Source organism: Tinamus guttatus, unplaced genomic scaffold, assembly GCF_059628265.1.
Source record: "Tinamus guttatus ecotype Peru unplaced genomic scaffold, ASM5962826v1 Tinamus_guttatus_pri_ptg000674l, whole genome shotgun sequence".
NCBI lineage: Eukaryota > Metazoa > Chordata > Aves > Tinamiformes > Tinamidae > Tinamus > Tinamus guttatus.
The window spans coordinates 3974346-3991322 of NW_028289208.1; the positions used below are offsets into that span (position 1 = coordinate 3974346).

A 16977-nucleotide genomic window follows, 5' to 3' on the forward strand; every position below is an offset into this window, starting at 1 on the left:
TTATGGGGTGTCCCAGATCGGCCACAGTGGTGGGATGAGCAGCTTGCCCGAGAGCCGGGCACCCTCCCTGAGGCCCCAGGAGCCGTGTGGGCAGCCAGGGCTGCCTTCCTGGCTGGCCCTGCGGCGCTGCCGTCGCTTTGAAATAAGCCCTGCGTTGAGGAGGAGTGCAGGAGAATAATTAAGGGATTATATCCCTAGCTTTGAAGCATGCAAATAAATGAAAAGCCGATGAGATTAATTGCTGAATTGAAATGGGAGCTTTAAATAGGTCTTAGAAGCTGCCTGTTGCAGGTGCAGTGCAGAGCAGCAGATGATACTGAATGACCTTGTGTGGTGACCCTGGTTGATTTGTCCTGCACCAAGTCACACTCCCTGCGACTTGTGTGCAAGAAGCAGCTGATTATTCTGTCCCTGCAAGTTGGTGCCTGCAGGACCTTGTTATAAGGTGCCACAAGACACTTCTGGTCCAGCAGATCCTTTGTGCAGCCCTGGGACTTCTCCGCACGGCTCTTTCCCATCGGTCCCCCCTGTCCCTGGGGGGTTTGTCAGCCCAGGAAACGTCAGGAATTAGCAGCAGGGACCTGGCTGACAGCCACGCGATGCTGCGATGCTCTCATTGCTGTCAGCGAGGAGAGTAATTATGCGGATCGCGCTCCGTCCCTGCCTCCGAGACCGATGCAGACGCAAGAGCCTGAAGGGCAGGATTCTCGCGCCCTCGGAAGGGAGGGATCGGAGCCCGGGCTTGCAGCGGGGTCTGAGGAGAGGGTGTATCTGAGAAGAGGCTCCTGCAGCACCTGGAGCTCTGGAGCTCCAGAAAGCAGCTGCTGCACAAGAGGTAGTGCGGGGCTCGGGCAATAGTTCTCCGTGGTCTCAGTCCTGCTGGAAGCCTCCAGCCTGCTGCTAAAAGCCTGCTGAGGAGCCATCTGGGGATTTGACAGATTAATACCCTGTTTCCCCTTGGCTTCCTGCGCAGTTTTGTGGCGGGCTGACAGTCCCTTAGCAGGGACTCTCCTAAAGCTAATCTGAGGGTGCTCCCTGCGGAGCGGAGCCCCGGGCCCAGGGTTCATCCTCTGCACGTTCAGAGCAAGGAAGGGGCAGGTCGGCCTCGGCCCCCTGCTTTGCTCCTTCAAGGGCAGGGGGCAACCCGGGCAGCACCGGGTTTGGGCTGATTTCTGCCCATGTGGGACCGTCCCTGGGGCTGCTCCCTGCATTGGTGCCTGGTGTGAGCGGGATTCGTGAATCCCATTCCCTGCCTTTCTCTGAGCCTTCACAAGGGCTCCTAGGGCAGGTCTGCCTGGAGCGATGTAATGGGCTTAAAAAGACGAAAGGGAAAGAAAAGATGTATTTTCCTGGCTGTATCTGAGAGAACTACAGGCCCTTAGTCTCCTGCAAAACGACAGCAAGTTGGATGTGATCTGAGAGCTGTTTGGATCTGGTGCGGATGCAGGATGACTGCAGCAAAGGGGAACTGGTGCCGGTGTTGAGTGATTGATCATTCAATCCAGTGTTGATCAGCGTGGGGTCCTGCCCCCCGCGCCCTGGGGCTGCTGAGCCCCTTGCCCCTGCCCGTGCCCCTCTGAACCCCCTTCCTACCGTTAGCTCTTGTCAGCTGTCTCGCAAGGCCGCTGTTGCAATTGGCGGCTTCCAGGAGCTTCTTTGAAAACAAAATGAAAATCCTATTGATGGAGTTGCTAGCCCTATAGCCTTGCCTGTTTGACATGAGGCTCTCTTTCCGTGAATCCACTGACGGATGCGACTAGGCAACAGCGCCTGAGCCCTGGCTGTGTCGCGTCTTCTGTCCCTGAAATCACTTGAGCCACTCGAGTAGGGAAGGGCCTTCAATTTGCAGTGGGTTCAGCAGGAATGGAGGGAGGCTCAGTACTTTCCCAAACAAATTTGAAACCACTTGGGATATTTATCTGAGTGATCCCTGTATTGTACAGATTGTACCCTTGAAAAGGGTTTCAGGAGCCCTTTGGCTTTGGTCCGGCTGTGGCAGCTGTGCCCTTTCCGGCTGCAGCTGTGTTGATTTTCGTTGAGGTTTGTAGTCATTCGTATTGATGCAATCCTGTATTCCTGCAATCCTGGGCAGACTTGCAGGAGCTTCCAAGTGTTGGGGAGTCAGGAAACCTGCTCCCAGGCAGCGGCTTCTTTGGGCTCCAGTGTGTCACCGGAGTGCAGTGACTGCTGCTCGTCTATTTAGTTGGTGTTCAGGTCTGGCATATGTTTAAGAACGTATCGTACTCTAGGAGTTTTCAAAGGGGATCTTATTTCTTGTGTTATCCTAGATTGTACTGCCGTGATGTCTCTGCTCTTCCATTAAGAGGGTTCTCTAACTTTCCCTTGAGCTACATTCGAAAGAGATTTAAACTTTACTGAGGGATTTTTCTTGGCACTCATTGCAGGTGGCGAGTGCATATTTTCTTTCTTGTACATCTGCTTGGAAGTAATTGGGATTTAGGGGAGTGCAGGGAGGCATATATTGCAGATAAGCCTGGTGTTAATAGGAGTTACTGCAATTATGTGTTGACTTTGCCGCATCTTAATAGCGGCAGCACTGCAGCAGCCCAAGGATTGGTGACTAATACTTTATACAACTGCCTGGTTATGGGCTTTTATAGTCCTAATCAATAAGATATTGCAGTGCATCTGGTCTCCAAAATGATAATTTACATCCCTCAGCTAACAGTTAACAAATGTTTCTTGTGTTTGTTCCCTTTTTTTTGGAGTCTCTTGCAGAAATGATTTTGTGCTGTTCTGGATGGGGCTGTTCTACTTCTTGCAGACAGATACTGACCTCTGTCCCTCTCGGGGGCCTCGTGTTTGGAGACAGATGGTGTGTCACTTGGAGGGCAGGTGAAGGCGAGCGGAGCTCATGCTCCGTTTCGCGTCGCTTTTGGCTCAGCCTCATAGCTCTGCGGCTGCAGGACCCCCTGAGCACGGAGCGTGGGGCGGCTTGTGTTGCCTTTGAGAGCTGTGTGGAAGCCCGCATCTCCTTTTGACTGTTTCATTCATCCCCCACATATCTACAGAAACAGGGGCTTCCATGTCACACTCCGTCCCCTGTCTCTGTCCTGTGGAAGTTGTGAAGAATGTGGATTTCATCTTTCATTGTAGGGCATCCTTGGCTGCTGCTTGTTTAACCTGTCATCAGCAGAAATCACTAACATGATCTTAAGCATTATCAACTTTGGATGCTTTTTGGGGCAGAACTGGCCATTCCTTAACCTCTTTTCCTTGTGGATCTGTTGGTGCCAACTGAGAAGCGTAAAAGCAGCTTGAGAGGCAATTGATTTATTAAGTGGTGTATTCTGCATGTGTTCGCAAAAGTTACTCCGAGATTTCTCCCTGTGGGCCAAAAACAATGTTCCAGCCAGCCCGGGTACCCCAGTTTTTTACTTTAGTAGTAAGACTGATTAAAAATAGCCTGCAGCATCTTGGATAGGCTGCAGCACCGTCTTTTGTCGTCCTTTGGTTTCCTTGTGCTTTGCTTCAGTGTGTTCGGGAGGCTTCTTCACGCCGGGCAGAACGGAGCCTCTTCGCTGGTTCCAGCAATCCCTGTGTCCCAGTGCTCCATCCTGCTGAACGGATCTCCCCAAGCAGAGCACAGGGGTGATAACGGGGAGCGCTTTGGGTGCTCTGTTAGGAAAAATGCACAGAGGAGCCTGTTTTACCTGGTGGAGAACGATGCTTTGGTACTACCCTCCTTATCAGCAGCCTTTACTTAGTGATGAGGCTGTACCCGAGCTGCTCTGGAGGCCTGGGGTAAATAAATAATGCAGTGATTTAGTGATGTCTGAAGGTAGCTCGTGGACGTGGGCAAAGGAGGAGCTCTGCTTTCATTTCTCTTTTATGTTTCCAGTAAGGGGAGAAAAAAAAAAAAAAAAGCAGCAGACCCTTAACTTACTGTGTCTCTTCAGCTGCATTTGCAGAAATAAGAGCAAGACTCAGGCTGCTGATGGGCAGCACAAATGAAATCATGACTTGCTTTCCATGCACGCTTTTCACATATTTGCCCGTGGTCCTCTTGTAAAAGACTTAAACCACAAATTTCCAGCAAAGGAAGCGATACAAATAGGGCAAGAGGGTCTCGGTGAAGATGAGGTGCTGCAGGGTGCTGTTGTGCTTCTCTTCAGTCTAACCCGCTCCCAGTCTGCTGATATTTAGAGGAGCAGCTGGGGAAGAAGAGGGTCTGTTGCTCACAGGAAAGAGAGCATTTGAAACCTACTTCAAGTGTTTGCTTTCTGTTGAACTGTGCTTAGATTAAACCAGGCTTGCCTTTCTCTTTAAGGATAGCTTGTGTTGCTCTGGAAACTATTTTTTCTTGTATAAAAATTTGCCTCTCATAGTATTAGAAAAATTCAGAAAGATATTTTGGTGCTTTTGTCATTTCCCTTCTGGTCCCTTTTTCCCCCAGACCAGGTGCCAGGAAGGGTGACCCGATACTAGACTTGCTTCCAGTAGCATCCCATGCCTTTTCACCAGGACATCTGCACCCGCAGTCATCCGGAAGGAGGTTGGGATGAATCGCAGGGGTGTTTCTGCTGTGTCAGAGCATCGCTGGGGAGCACAAACCAGGGCATCCGCTTCAGCGCCGCGCGGAAACTCTCCTTGGGTTTCAAGTTGGGGCTGGCGAGCGAGAGCTGCCTCCTGCTCTCCGTAGGAAGCGCCTCGGGAGCGTTTGATGGGGAGAGGATCGACGGCCTCTAAGGAGGCTGCGGGGTGGCGGTAACGGCCGGGCAGCGCGGCGGGGTCGGTCAGCGTGTCCTCACGGCCGCCCCGGTGCACGTCGCCCTGTCGAGTGAAATCCCTCGCGCTGCCTCCCTGTTACAGCGCAGAGATGGGTTTTCTCACTTACGTATTAACCAGGAGTCTTAACTGAAATGTCACATCCGATTTGGAGCCCGACGCGTGAAGGACGCGGCTGCCCGTGGCCGCCCCCCAGCTCCGCTCCGTGTGCCCCGGCAGGCGGCCCCGCGGCTCCCTCCCGGCTCCCTCCCGTTGGGGCGCGCGGTGCTCCCGCAAACCCTGCGGCCGGAGCGGCCGCGCGAGCACCCGCGACGGAGCCGCGCGCCGCCTTGTCCCCCGAGGGCTCCACCGGTAGCACCTTGTTGCGCCAGCGGCTTCATTCTCATCTTTTTTTAATATCTCTTAATGGCTTTATCTTCCAAGAACGTGTCCAGTTGCTCTTTGGATTTATAAGCATTAGCCTTGACAACATCCTATGGCAGTGTTTTTGAAGGGAATGAGTGTTGCCTGAAAAAGCGCTTCCTTTTTTATGTAATTTGACTGATAACATTATTTCAGGCCCTCAGGTTCCTGTCTTATGGGTGAGATGGTGAAAGATTGTTCCTTCTGCACCTCTTCCGGGCTGTTCACGCTTTTACAGGCTTCTCTCATCTATCTCTCCTTTGTGATTTCTAGGTTGAGGAATCCTAGTAGGGATCTTCATATAGAAACCGCTCTTTTAATCATTCTCTTTGCTCTCCTCTTTCTTTTCAAAATCTTCCAATTTTTGCTCTCCAAGGATCAGAACTATGCTCCTTATTTCAGGATACATGCGGCCACAGGCTGTTGGTTGGGTAAGCATCCTTTTAGTGTTATTTCGTAGTAGCTGTGAACACTGTTTGCCTTTCTGACCACTGAGCTCCTGCTTCTGTGACCCTCAAAGCTTAATACCCTTTTTCACCCCTGTCGTGGGTCCTCATTCCTCTACCCTCAGTGGAGAGGGTGCAATACTTCTAAAGTGTAGCCACAGCTAAGGCTCTTCCGGGCTTCACTTATATTTTTATGTGCTGAGCTGTTTGCTACAGAAAAGTGGTTCTCTACCCATTGGAAACATTGCTGTTTTTTATGGCAGTGTAAACTCATCTCTGGGCACGAATTCTCCCTGTTGCAGACTCTGGGGAGCAGGGAGGTACAGGCTGTGTGGGCTTGAAGGCTGAATCTCTACTCGCCAAGGCCTGGGTGCTGAAGAGCCCGTCTCGGCTGCAGGGCCCAAGCCAGGAGGTGTCCCAGGAGGGCCTCACAACGCACACAAGCTCTCTACCCCGCTCCGTTTGCTTGCTGGCCAGTTTGCCACCTCTTGACCAGCTGTAGAAGCCCAGACTTTGAGCGTGCTGCTTGCAGGGGCTCGGAGTGCAGCGGGTTTGGGCGAGGTGGCTCCGGAAGGGCGAGCTGCTCCGTACGGCACTCGTGCAGGGCTGCAGAGGTCCCTTCCCGCGATGCGGAGCCAGGGTCTGTTCCCCGGGTCTCTTGGAGGGGATCTCTTCCCCAGAATCAATGCCCTTCTGCTGTGTTTGGCTGTGGGCTTTGAGGTGTCCGTGCAGCACACGTGCTCTCCCCTTGTGCTGCTCTGCAGCAGCCAGCTCAAGTCCCTCTTGAGGCAGGCTTGGTGCAGGATTCCTTGCAGCTGCTGTGGAATTGCAAACTGAAGACCACCTGAACACATCCCCAAAATCTCCCTGTACTTAGTAACCTTGGGGAATAAACCTTCTCCAGAGCTGTCAGAGGCATCTTCCTGTCACATGCAGGGCGCTCTCAGGATACAATCAACATTCCAACTTTTGGAATTGCTAATCCAGTTAAAAGCTGTAAATATTTCTTCTGTTGTTTATGCTTTGTGTTTCTTGTGCTTTCTAGCATCACATGTGCTGAGCAAAGATTGCCCTTTACTTTCTTCCAGGTGAAGATATCCATACAAGCCTTTACGGAGCAGCCGTGGATGTCAACATCAGTCTGGACAAGAACTCCCTGCACCTTGAGAAAACCTACCTCACGCTGGCAAGCCACAGAGCTGTGCTCATTCACAACCGGAGCGAAATCATCGCCCACTTCCAGTGGAAGGCTTTCGCTACGCGGGAAGAGGAGCAGCAGCAGAAAATGAGGTTCATTTGAAGATTCATTTTGGTTTCTACCCCTGCCCTGGGTAGAACTAATGTACGGCCTCGAAGGGATGCTTGTGTTCTTGGGTGGTTTTGGATTAATAACCTATGAGTCTACCCAGTCAAGCTTCAGGGTGTAAGATGCTGAACTTCAGGGTGATGTAGGATGTCCTACGCTCTCCACATTTCCAGCTCTTGTGGAATTTCTGCCTTTCCTTAGAGTCAGGAGAGGACTCAGAGGTGGGGGAGCTTGGGGGAGGTAGGACAGCACAAGACTGGGAGGATATTTGGGCTCCAGCTCCCTGGGTCCTCACGGCAGTGAGAGGAGCTAATGTAGCCATGGGGCAGCTAGAGGTAGCAATAATGTGAGGGCCAAGGACTGGGAAAGATTCTTTTTAGAGGCTATTCTTCAGCAAAGCTTTGAAACTTCCATTTTGGGTATCAAAGACGCACTTGTAGCTTAGGGGTGAATTGGGAATTGCATTTAAAGGCTTGGATGGGTTAGAGAATTCTTATGTGACTTCACCAACTTGGTTGAATGCAGAGTTTATAGAAGTAATTGGCTGTGGGTTCAGTGCATCAGGAAGCTGTCTTAAACTGGAGCACTTTTTAAGGGTTTCTGAGCAAATAAAGTTCAACATAATTAGGTCAGTGATGCCTTGAAGGCCAAAACTAGTTTTCCACTGTTCTCTATTTTTAATTACACAGTGTGACTTCTGTGCAAGCGCAGCGTGTTAGAGGAAAATCTCATGACCTTTTCCTGGTAATTCCCTGAACCCCATTCATGTCTCTTCCTTCCTGCCTATCTCACTGGGCCCCAAGTGATCCCCTTTCCCCGCTCAGAAGCAGCCAAGTTTCTCCATAGTGGATTTGCACCTTATTTTTCTTTCTTAATACTTTTGGTCTCATGTTAGTTTCTACGCCAGATTCTGCTGCTTTGTCTTGCCAGTGGCTGACCCAATCTCAGAGGGGGCTTCCACAGCAAAGTTCTTGTGAAGGATCCGTGGGTCGATGGATGGGATAGAGGCATCCGTAAGCACACGTGCAGTTGGACTGGGCACACGGTCATACGTGCCCAGACGTCCAACTCCTTGTCTTGAGCTCAGCGGGCACCCTAGGTTGAGCTGTGAACCTTGGCTGATCTACCATGGGGTCTTCTGGGTGTCCTGCAGGATGTTCTGGGCTGCCGTGGTGGAATTCCTGCCTCTGGGTGGAGGTTGGGGTCCGGGCTGCTGCTCTCGGTGCCTGCAGCCGCGCTCCTGCCCAGCGCGGCGGGTCGGCCGCGCGGAGCCCGGCGGGCAGCTCGCCGGGGCGGGGGTTTTGGCACCGGTGACAGCGCTTGCCTGGGGCTGCCCGCGCGCCGCGGCTCTGCTTCCTCTCTAATTGCATTTGAATTTAGCTGGGTGACAATTGCTGTCCTCTGTTTATACTGCATTGCCTCAGTCTGCTACATATGGAGCCCTCCCTGTGTTCCCCCGGAATTGGCACCTGCTGATTTTTCATAGCCTGGGGGCTGGTGCGTGCCGAGGGACAGCAATGCTCCAGCTAGGAAGAGACTGCCTGGTAGAAGCCCTCCCTGTCTTTTGGTTCCAATGTCTAAACGCCAGCAAACGCTTTCTGCTCTCACTGCCAACTAAAGGAGAGAGGAACCGAGTTGAGGTCTCTAGAGAAGGTGAAAAAACAAGGTCAGGTTGCTCAAGGATGGACCCAAGAGATGGGACTCGGATGTGCTTGTGCTGCCTTCCTTTTTCTTGGGCGATGCAAGGCAGGGACTTTCTCTGTTTTTATTCTTCTGAAACTATCCAATTCCCCAGAGGTGAAGTGATGGCGAAATTCATTAGCTGCCTTGTGAAGTGCTCTGGGATCCCTGGGGGAGAGGCACTTACTGGGGCAGAAAGCAGATGTTGTGGCCTGGTCCCTGCAGGTTCAAAGGGAGAAAGGGAGCCCTGTACAGTCAATGGCAGATGACATCCTGCCTCTTCTCTCCTCCCCGATGAGCGCTGCAGGAGCTGCCCATCAGCAAAACTTGATCTTCCTCTTAGCTGGCTCCCAGTGTGACCCCATGGGTAGGACATCAGGGAACGTCAGGTGAGGTGGTCACTGACCTCAGTGAGCTGTAGCGGAGCCAGGAGGAACTTCCCTGCTCTTTTGGGGGTTTCCAGCTTTCCAAAAACCTCTTCTCAGCTTGTGAGCATGAGCTGAAATGACTTGTCGTGCCCGTGAACAGCTGCCACCGACCTGGTTCGTTCGGGCCCCCCTTGGCTCTGGGTGCGGCTGCGCCCGCCGCTCCCTGTGTGCGTGGCAGCCCCCGCGCTCGCACGCAGCCTCTGCAAAGATGGTGCTTATTAAATTATCTGCTTGGTTTGTCTCCCCGTGGCCTCAGGCTGTGTCACAGACTGCAGAGCCAGGAGGAGGGCCAGGCGGATCGCTTCCTTGAGGAATGCAGCGTGGACCCCACTCTCCGGGAGCGCCTCTCCCTTCTCTCCCGCACCTTCCAGAACCACCGGGCGAAGGTGAAGGGGGATGCCATGCTCTTCTCCGATGACATCTTCAGCATTGAGCCCGTGGTAAGCGATAGCTGAGAGCCCCCTTCCCTCCTCCTCCTCCTCCTGCCTGAATGAGGTCACTTGGCAGATCCCCACATCAGCTGGTTTGATGCGCTGAGAGTGAACGTCAGGTTCCCAGCGAGGCCGGGAGAGCTCGTTGCAAAAAGCATTTCTGAACTGGGAACTCCCAACAGGCAGCGGGAATCTGCCTAAAGCAGAGCTGCTGCGAGAGCTCTACGTGTGCTGCTGGTGGGCAGCGTGCGCTCGTGGTGGAGCGCGGCGCTGCAGCCGCCGGAGCTGGGCTCTGCTTTGCCCAGGGTGTTCTCAGGTAAACCACTTTGGCTCACGGCATTTCACTCTCCCTGCTTTAAAATGAAGATGAGAGTAATTACTCTTTTGGCCCTTGTGACTTAGAAGATCTCTGTGAAAGCAAGGTAGCAGCATTAGGCCACTTGTGGCTAGTTATTTTCTGAGTTTGAGCTCCCTTCATTCGTGCACTCGCATGAACTTTGTTTGGAGTTTGCATTGTCCAAAGATGCAGTGGTTTGGGCACGCCTTATTACATGGGAACATTAACAAAAGAGATTAGAGCTCTGTCATTTCAAGTAGTGGCTCCAAGGTAAAGTGGTCCTTTGACGTGGTGGCCAAATTCAGTGTGGGTTCAGTCACGGAAATACAAGTTGTTTCACATAACCTGGACTCATGTGTCATCTGTAAGCCTGGACACAAGCCTGGCAGGTCTAAATAGGTTTTTTTGACTTGTGTTGTGTTTGTTTATGGGAAAAAAATGTGCTTTTCTGTTGATACCCACAAAGCTCACATCGTTCAGTTACGCAGAGCTCTGATTCTGCACATTTTACATGTTCTGAGACAAGCAACACCTGCTGCCTGAGCCATACGGAACCTCTTCTCTGCTTTGGGGTAAACCCTAGAATAAAGTCCAACCTGTTTCTTCTAAAATAGGTGGAACTAAGTCTTTTCAAGCATGCGGGGCAGTCAGTCATGTTTCCATCCCGTGTGGCCTTACCAAGTTTCCAGCTTTTCAGCTGCTGTCACTGAAGGCAGTGGATACTCTCTGCCTTCTGTTTGTCACCTGTGACCTGAGAGCACCGTATAGAAATGAGCCCTTCTAACAAGCAGCTGCAGGCAGGATGTCTTGATGGTAACTAAGTCAGAAAAAAATATCCAAGCAAACTGCTTCCAGAGGTTAGGAAGCTGATGGAGCATGGTAGTCCTGGAAACTTCCCTGGACGTGGTGGCTTTGCAGGGTTTGGACAAAAGCTCTGCAGGGGACATGGGCCACTGGATGTGACCAGGGGATCTATCAGTGGTTTTGGGTGTTGCTGTCTGCAGAAGGTGCACTTGAGCCTGCAAAGGGTTAACTTGCTGATGAAAATAATAATAAAAAAAGGCGAAAAGACAGTGATTTCAGAGCTACCACGTGACCATAAACACTGAGCAGCCTTCCAAGCCTGTGGGAAACGGGCTGTTATGCAACTCTGACTTTCTGAGTGCATCTCAGATTTGGTTTAATTTATTTTTGTGGGTAAACACGCTCTGTCAGCAGCAGCGGCTGCGATGGAAGCCCAGGTGGCTCCCACAGGACAAGGTCTCTGCTTTTCTGCTGCATCCCTCACAGCGCAGCTCCCTTGGGAATCACATTGCAAACACTGGGCGCTGACTGCTTGGAAATGGACACCAGGAAGAGGAAAGGGAGGACAAGGATTTGCTACCATTGCACTGTCCTTGGCAAGTCCCCAGTGTCCTGTCGTTGGCTTGTGGTGATTCCAAAGTGTCGGGTGTTAACTCGGAGCTGATGGAGGTGGCCCTTGGGATTTCCAGGTTGTGAAATGGCCCTTATTCCCAGAGGCTCCACTGTGCTTTGGAAAATCTCCTCCTCATCTGGAGCACCCAGTGATATGCTTCTGGATGCTCATCCAAACAAGAGGTTACTAGAGAGCACTTCGGTTCTTGGCAGAAGCCGCCATCTCCGTGGGGAGCCACGGACCATCCCACAGCTCAGCGTGGCTTCAGTTATTTAGGGAAGGAGGCAGCTGTTGGCTTTGGCACTGCCTTTCCCATGATAAGTGTCCCGAGCTAGCAGGCCCTGCTTTGGGCTTCATTTCTGGGCTGCCAGTGCCAGCTTTGTCTTTGCATTATTCCTGCTTTGACTTCCTTTCTCCCGATCCCCTTCTCCTGCAAAAGGGAGAGCGGGGGATGTGGCCGGCGGGTGGTGCCGCCTGATTTCTCACGAGCACCAGGGGAGCTGGTGGGTGTTCAGAGCAGAGAGAGGGCACGGTGGGTGCACGGGTATCCCAGCGCAGCCTCTCGCATCCCGTCGGGATCGCAGCGAGCGCCCGCAGCCGCCCGGCGCGCGGCCGGCGTCGCTGCCTGTCCTACAGCCCCTGCGGCCCCTCGGAGGCCGGCGTGAAGCCCGGAGCGTCCCGCTGCCCGTTTCATAGAATCATAGAATGCTTAGGGTTGGAAGGGACCTCTAGAGATCATCTAGTCCAACCCCCCTGCACACGCAGGGTCACCTAGAGCACGTGGCACAGGACTGCATCCAAGCGGGTTTTGAAGATCTCCAGAGAAGGAGACTCCACAACCTCTCTGGGCAGCCTGTTCCAGTGCTCTGTCACCCTCACTGTTAAGAAATTTTTCCTTAAGTTCCTATGGAATTTTTGGTGTTTCAGTTTCCGGCCATTTCCTCTAGAAATTCCCCCTCCTGGGGAATCCCCACGGGAGTTTTCCATGCTCCGACTCGGCTGTCGGCTGCAGGGAGCGGGGCAGGCAGAGCGCTCGAGGCTCCCACACGTGGAGCCAGCCTGGGAGGGAGGGTAATGAAGCATCTCCTTTTAACCAGCCCTTCTCCTCCTCCTGGCGGGTAGCAGGAATGTAAGGATCCTCTCCAACAGCCAATTTTAATTTCCCAGGAGAAATAACTCATATCTTATTGCTCTGTGCCAGCCTATAAAGCTATAAGGATAGGGGAAAAAAATCACAGAAATGACCCAGAATACATAACTTAAAAGAATTTGGTTTGATCATTAGCTAGTAGAATAAAGCAGCGCTGGTTATTTCTTCTTGCCCTCCACCTTTGGGGTGCAGCTGCTTGGCTTACACGTTCACTGTCAGTCCAGGCACTTTTTCTGGGTACGCGCTGCCAAAGTTGTCCTGAGATCAGTGATTTCCTAGCAGAAGCTCAAGAGGCTGAGGCTGCTGTTACTGGTGTGGATTTGCTCGTGAGAGGATGCGAGCGTGAGACTCCAGCAATAACACTGGGATTATTCCGGAGAGCTGTGTGGATGCCTAAGGAAGTATGAGTCAGTACTGCTCCTTAGGCTGGTTTCTTTTGGTGTCTTAGGAAAATCCCCTCCGATTGCGCCGTGGGATCCAGCAGCACCTCGGGTTTATGGAGATAGGTACCTGATCAGGATCTTGCTTGCCACTCACCGGCTTCCTGGAGTGTGGCGAGAAAAAGGTGCCTTGTACCCAGCAAAAGGTGTTTTGTACCAATTCTCATCGCCTCGGGTTTTGGAACGGAAGCAGTGACGCGTGTCCAGAGCTGTAGGCTCCCTCCCTTGCTCGTTAATTAATTATACAGCGTGCAGACAGATGCCAGCAACGCCGCAGCCGCCGCTCTGGTCTCGCTGGGGCCTGCAGAGCCTCCTTTCCTCTCTGTTGCTCCTTGGAGCTGCACGTGGGCTCTTCTCCCTGAAGATGGGCTTTGGGGTACAGGGGGCAGTCGCTGTTCTGGTGTTACCTGAGAGGAGGCCAGCGTGGATGGAGCCTCCTGTGCCACGAGCAGCGCCGCTCGCGCTCCCCCAGCGGGGAGCAGAGGCAGCCAGAGAGGCCTGCAGAGCCGGCCTGCCCTGTCCTGCCTCCCGTGCCCGCTCCTCTCCGAGCAGCAAGGAGAAGGGACTTTGGACAGCGAGGCTGGAAAGGCTGGAAAAACAGCAGCGGGGGGCTGATCTCTCTTGAGGAGCTGCTTTCCAAAAGCTTCCTGCAAAAACACGGATGCACGAGGTTTTCTTGCCAGGGCATGGGCTGAGGTGGCTCGTTGTGTGCGAGGTCCTGGAGTGTGGGACATCCTTGTTTGCTCCGCTGTGGTCCAGCTCCCTAGAGACATGTAAAGACTGAGGGCAGAGGTGGCCTAAAGGAAGGCAGAGCAGACCTGCCCGTGTGCTCCTGTTGTTAGTACAGCCCCTGTTTGCTCCGCTTGGTGCTTTGCCTGTTTGTGGTGGTACAAAGTGACCCCAGGGAAGAGCCCGTGTAGGCGCTGACATCCCAGGTCCCCAGCCAGCCTGGCTGCGCTCCCTCCAAGCGGGAGCGCTTGGAGTTGGCTCAGCACGTGCACAGAGCACGGCCCGGGAGCTGCTTTCCACGGGGACATCCCAAATCCCTGCAGCTGGGAGCCGGCTGTGCCAGCACGTGTTCGGGATCGCCCCTTTGGAGCGGGGTAGATGCGCGTGGGGCTTTGTAAAGCAGCTTGGAGCAAGGGTGAGAGTTTGAGGGAGGGTGATTTGTACTCTCGTTTTCAAAAGCAGCATTTGAGGCAGCAATGTTGTAGCTAGAGCTGGTTTGGCTAAGATGTGTCTCTAGATTGAACGGAAAGGGCCTTCAGCTCACAGGGAGCAGCTTTTTAGCCTTGTTTAGAGGGAAGGGAGTCCCAAGGCAGCGGTGGCGACGCGCTGAAGGATCGTGAATGCAGGCGGGCTACCAGGAAGGCTCTCGGCAGTGCCCCCTTGGAGCTCCTGTGGCACAGGGAGCCCTGCCCTCGCGTGGGAGGGCTTGGGAAAGGCTTACGAAAAGCGTAGGGAAGTGCTCGTGTCCTCCAGAGCTCGCCTGGCCTGCTGCAGCAGGGCCGGGGCCTTCCTGCCTTGCGCCGCCTTGAACGCGAAACGCGGGGTCTCAGTGAAGAGCCCCCCCAGGGCTCTAGATCCGCTCAAGCTGGCAGAGCCCTTGTGCTGTTGAGCAGCTCCTGCCCTCAAGGGGTGCCGGCCCACAGCTCCCTGGAGGTGATTCGGGGTAAATATTTCAGTTTCGCAGTGTGGATATCCCACATCTTTCTGAAATGCTCTTCTCAAGGGCCTCCCAGTGCTTCTTGGGCTCTGACCCCCGGCGGGTCCCTGTGACATGGGGTCTGTCCCGTCGTGCCTCTCCCGTGCTCCGAAGCCGTAGGAGAAGCTCCCTGTGTCAGTCCCGTCTCTGTCTCGGATGTGCTGGCCTGGGAGTTCACGGAATCCCAGAGTCAGCTAAACCCCCTCGGCTGTAAAACTGCACTGCTGTTAGATACGAATTCATCAGGCCAAGGCTCCTTTTTAATTTTCTCCCTCTCCTGCTCAGGTTTGGTTTTGCTCATGAGTTGTGTTGCTCTCGCTCCTATTAACGGGAGATGTATCGCCGCTGCCAGCCTCTGAGTAATAAGCAACCTGCCCCGAGCGTCCGCGGGGCCCGCGTGTCTGCGGTGCACGAGCAGAGCCGTGAGCAGCAGCAGTCCGTAATCCAGGAGAGGTGAGCAGCAAAAGAGGGCTTTGCTAAACAGCTATCTGCAAAGCTGATTCTGCTCCGTGCTTAGAGGAGTTCGTCTTCTGGCCTCAACAGAAAGAGGGTTATGCTCTAAATATCGCAGGCGTGAATTGCCTTGATGAAGCTGCCCCTTTTCCAGCTAGAAACCCTGCTTTAGGGCAGCTAGAATTGTACTAAATACCAGTGATAAAATCTCTCTCTACCTTTTTAGAAATATTTCAAAGGATTCTGAGGAATAACGTGGTCCCAGGCCAGTCTGGGGCTGGGTTTCTGGTGGACCTGTCTGCCAGTTAGTGCCGCCAAGTCACCCGGCTGTGCAGAGCCCTCGTAGTTCTGGCCGCAGAACCACAGGCGCATCCAGGAGCAGCTGGAACCAGTCGGGTGAGCTGGATCTCATTGGTGTAAGAGAAACTACAGACCAGCTTGATTTGGTAGTGGAAATCTCTTTTGTGGAGGAGAGGATGGGTGGACTCTAATGCTGGATGTCGCTGAGTGCTTCCCCGTAAGACATTCAGCGCTGTTGACCAGCCTACACTGTGAATTGAATTTTTTTGTGAGGTTTTGAAGGCCCAGGCCTAAGAAATGGGAGATAAGTGCAAAAAAATCACGTAGTTCATGTTCTTATCCCATAGATAAATATAAGAACAACAGTTCAGGGGGGTCGCATCAAAAGCCAAGCAATATTTTGGTTAGGAGGCTCAGGAAATGCCGTGCTTCTCCTCTGTAGGTCTCTCCATGAGATGAGGGCCTTGGGGCTCATCATTGCCCTGGTCCGTGCAGTGTTTTGGCCGCGCTGCCTCTTGCTCAGCGTGGCAGCTCGGAGCAGCCCGCGAGGCCGGGCCCGGCGTCCCGGGCAGAGCGCGGCGGCAGCAGCCGGGCACAAACGTTCCCCTGCGAGCCGGGACGCGGCCTCCGGCCGGAGGGAAAACCGGAGGCAGAGCAAGAGGAGCGGCGCGTGCCCCGCTCCCGGGCCACGATGGCTGGAGTCGCTCTGTTGAACACCCGGGGAGCAGCTGGGTGACGAGTGCTGCTGAGTTATTAGGCTCCGATTAGCGAAGCCGGGGAAATCCATCATCCGGCTGCCCCTTCCCGTGGCTCGCCGTGGATGCGCCGCGGGCGTCGCGGCCGAGCCGGCGCTCCGTGTTTGTCCGGCCGTAAATCGCAGGTAACTGCGTCCCCGGGGAGCCGCAGGCTCCCTGATTGGGGCGCGCAGTGTCGTGCTCCGAATCGTGCTGGATGCTTCCTCAGGCAAGCGCGGCGGGATCTAATAACGCTTCATCTTCATCCCGCGCTCGCCGGATAGAAACCTCCAGCACGAAGCGCATTTGATCTGGCAGATATATTTGCTCTGGGTTATGAGAGGAGTCCAAGTGACTTATGGTTTCAGACTCGCCTTGTTATTACGATGGTGATGCTTTGTCAGTGTTTGCAAGAGGGTTTTTCTTTTTTTCCCAGCCTGTTCTTTCCTCTCTGCTCATGCCAAGCAGCCAGCACATTAGGGAATTATTTGGAGCTGCAGCCCCATAACTTACTGTGTCACAGTTGTTTAATTTTTGTTGGGGACTGTCCTTTGAGCAGTAAGTGTTAAGTCAATGGGAGGTTATTTAATATTTATACCTCCAGGAGGGCCAGAGGCTCCAGTCGGTTCAAGTCACTTTTGGACAATGTACCAAGGGCACCCTGCAGCGAGTGCAGTTGGGCCTTGCTTTTTCGGTAGAAAAATAACTCGGTTCGTTCTTTGTCCCTTTCTATAAGATAAATTTTTCATTCCTGCTGGAGCATTATTACAGTTGTCAGAGGTGCATATATTCACGTCGATAAATACAGGAACAGCCATTTGTACCGCTGGGGCTCGAGTCGGGCGCCTGATGCAAGAGGAGCCTTCACTTAACAGCATGGCCTGGCTGGAGGAAGCAGGAGAGCGTCTTCACCAGCGAGGGGTGTCTCTTAAAACACTCAGTGAGACGCGGGCGCAGCCGAGCTGCCGGTTTGCGGGGATGGGGGGTCCCTCCTGGAGA

The 16977-nt window shown here is 53.4% G+C and overlaps 1 protein-coding gene across 1 annotated transcript in view; it reads left to right on the forward strand.

Annotated features, from left to right (window-relative positions):
* HYDIN (HYDIN axonemal central pair apparatus protein) overlaps positions 1-16977 on the forward strand; it is a 118203-nt gene that overhangs the window by 18946 nt on the left and 82280 nt on the right. The window contains exons 7-8 of the mRNA XM_088536502.1: positions 6686-6887; positions 9268-9451. Coding sequence (XP_088392628.1) covers positions 6686-6887; positions 9268-9451 — 386 coding nt within the window. The remainder of the gene's footprint in view (positions 1-6685; positions 6888-9267; positions 9452-16977) is intronic.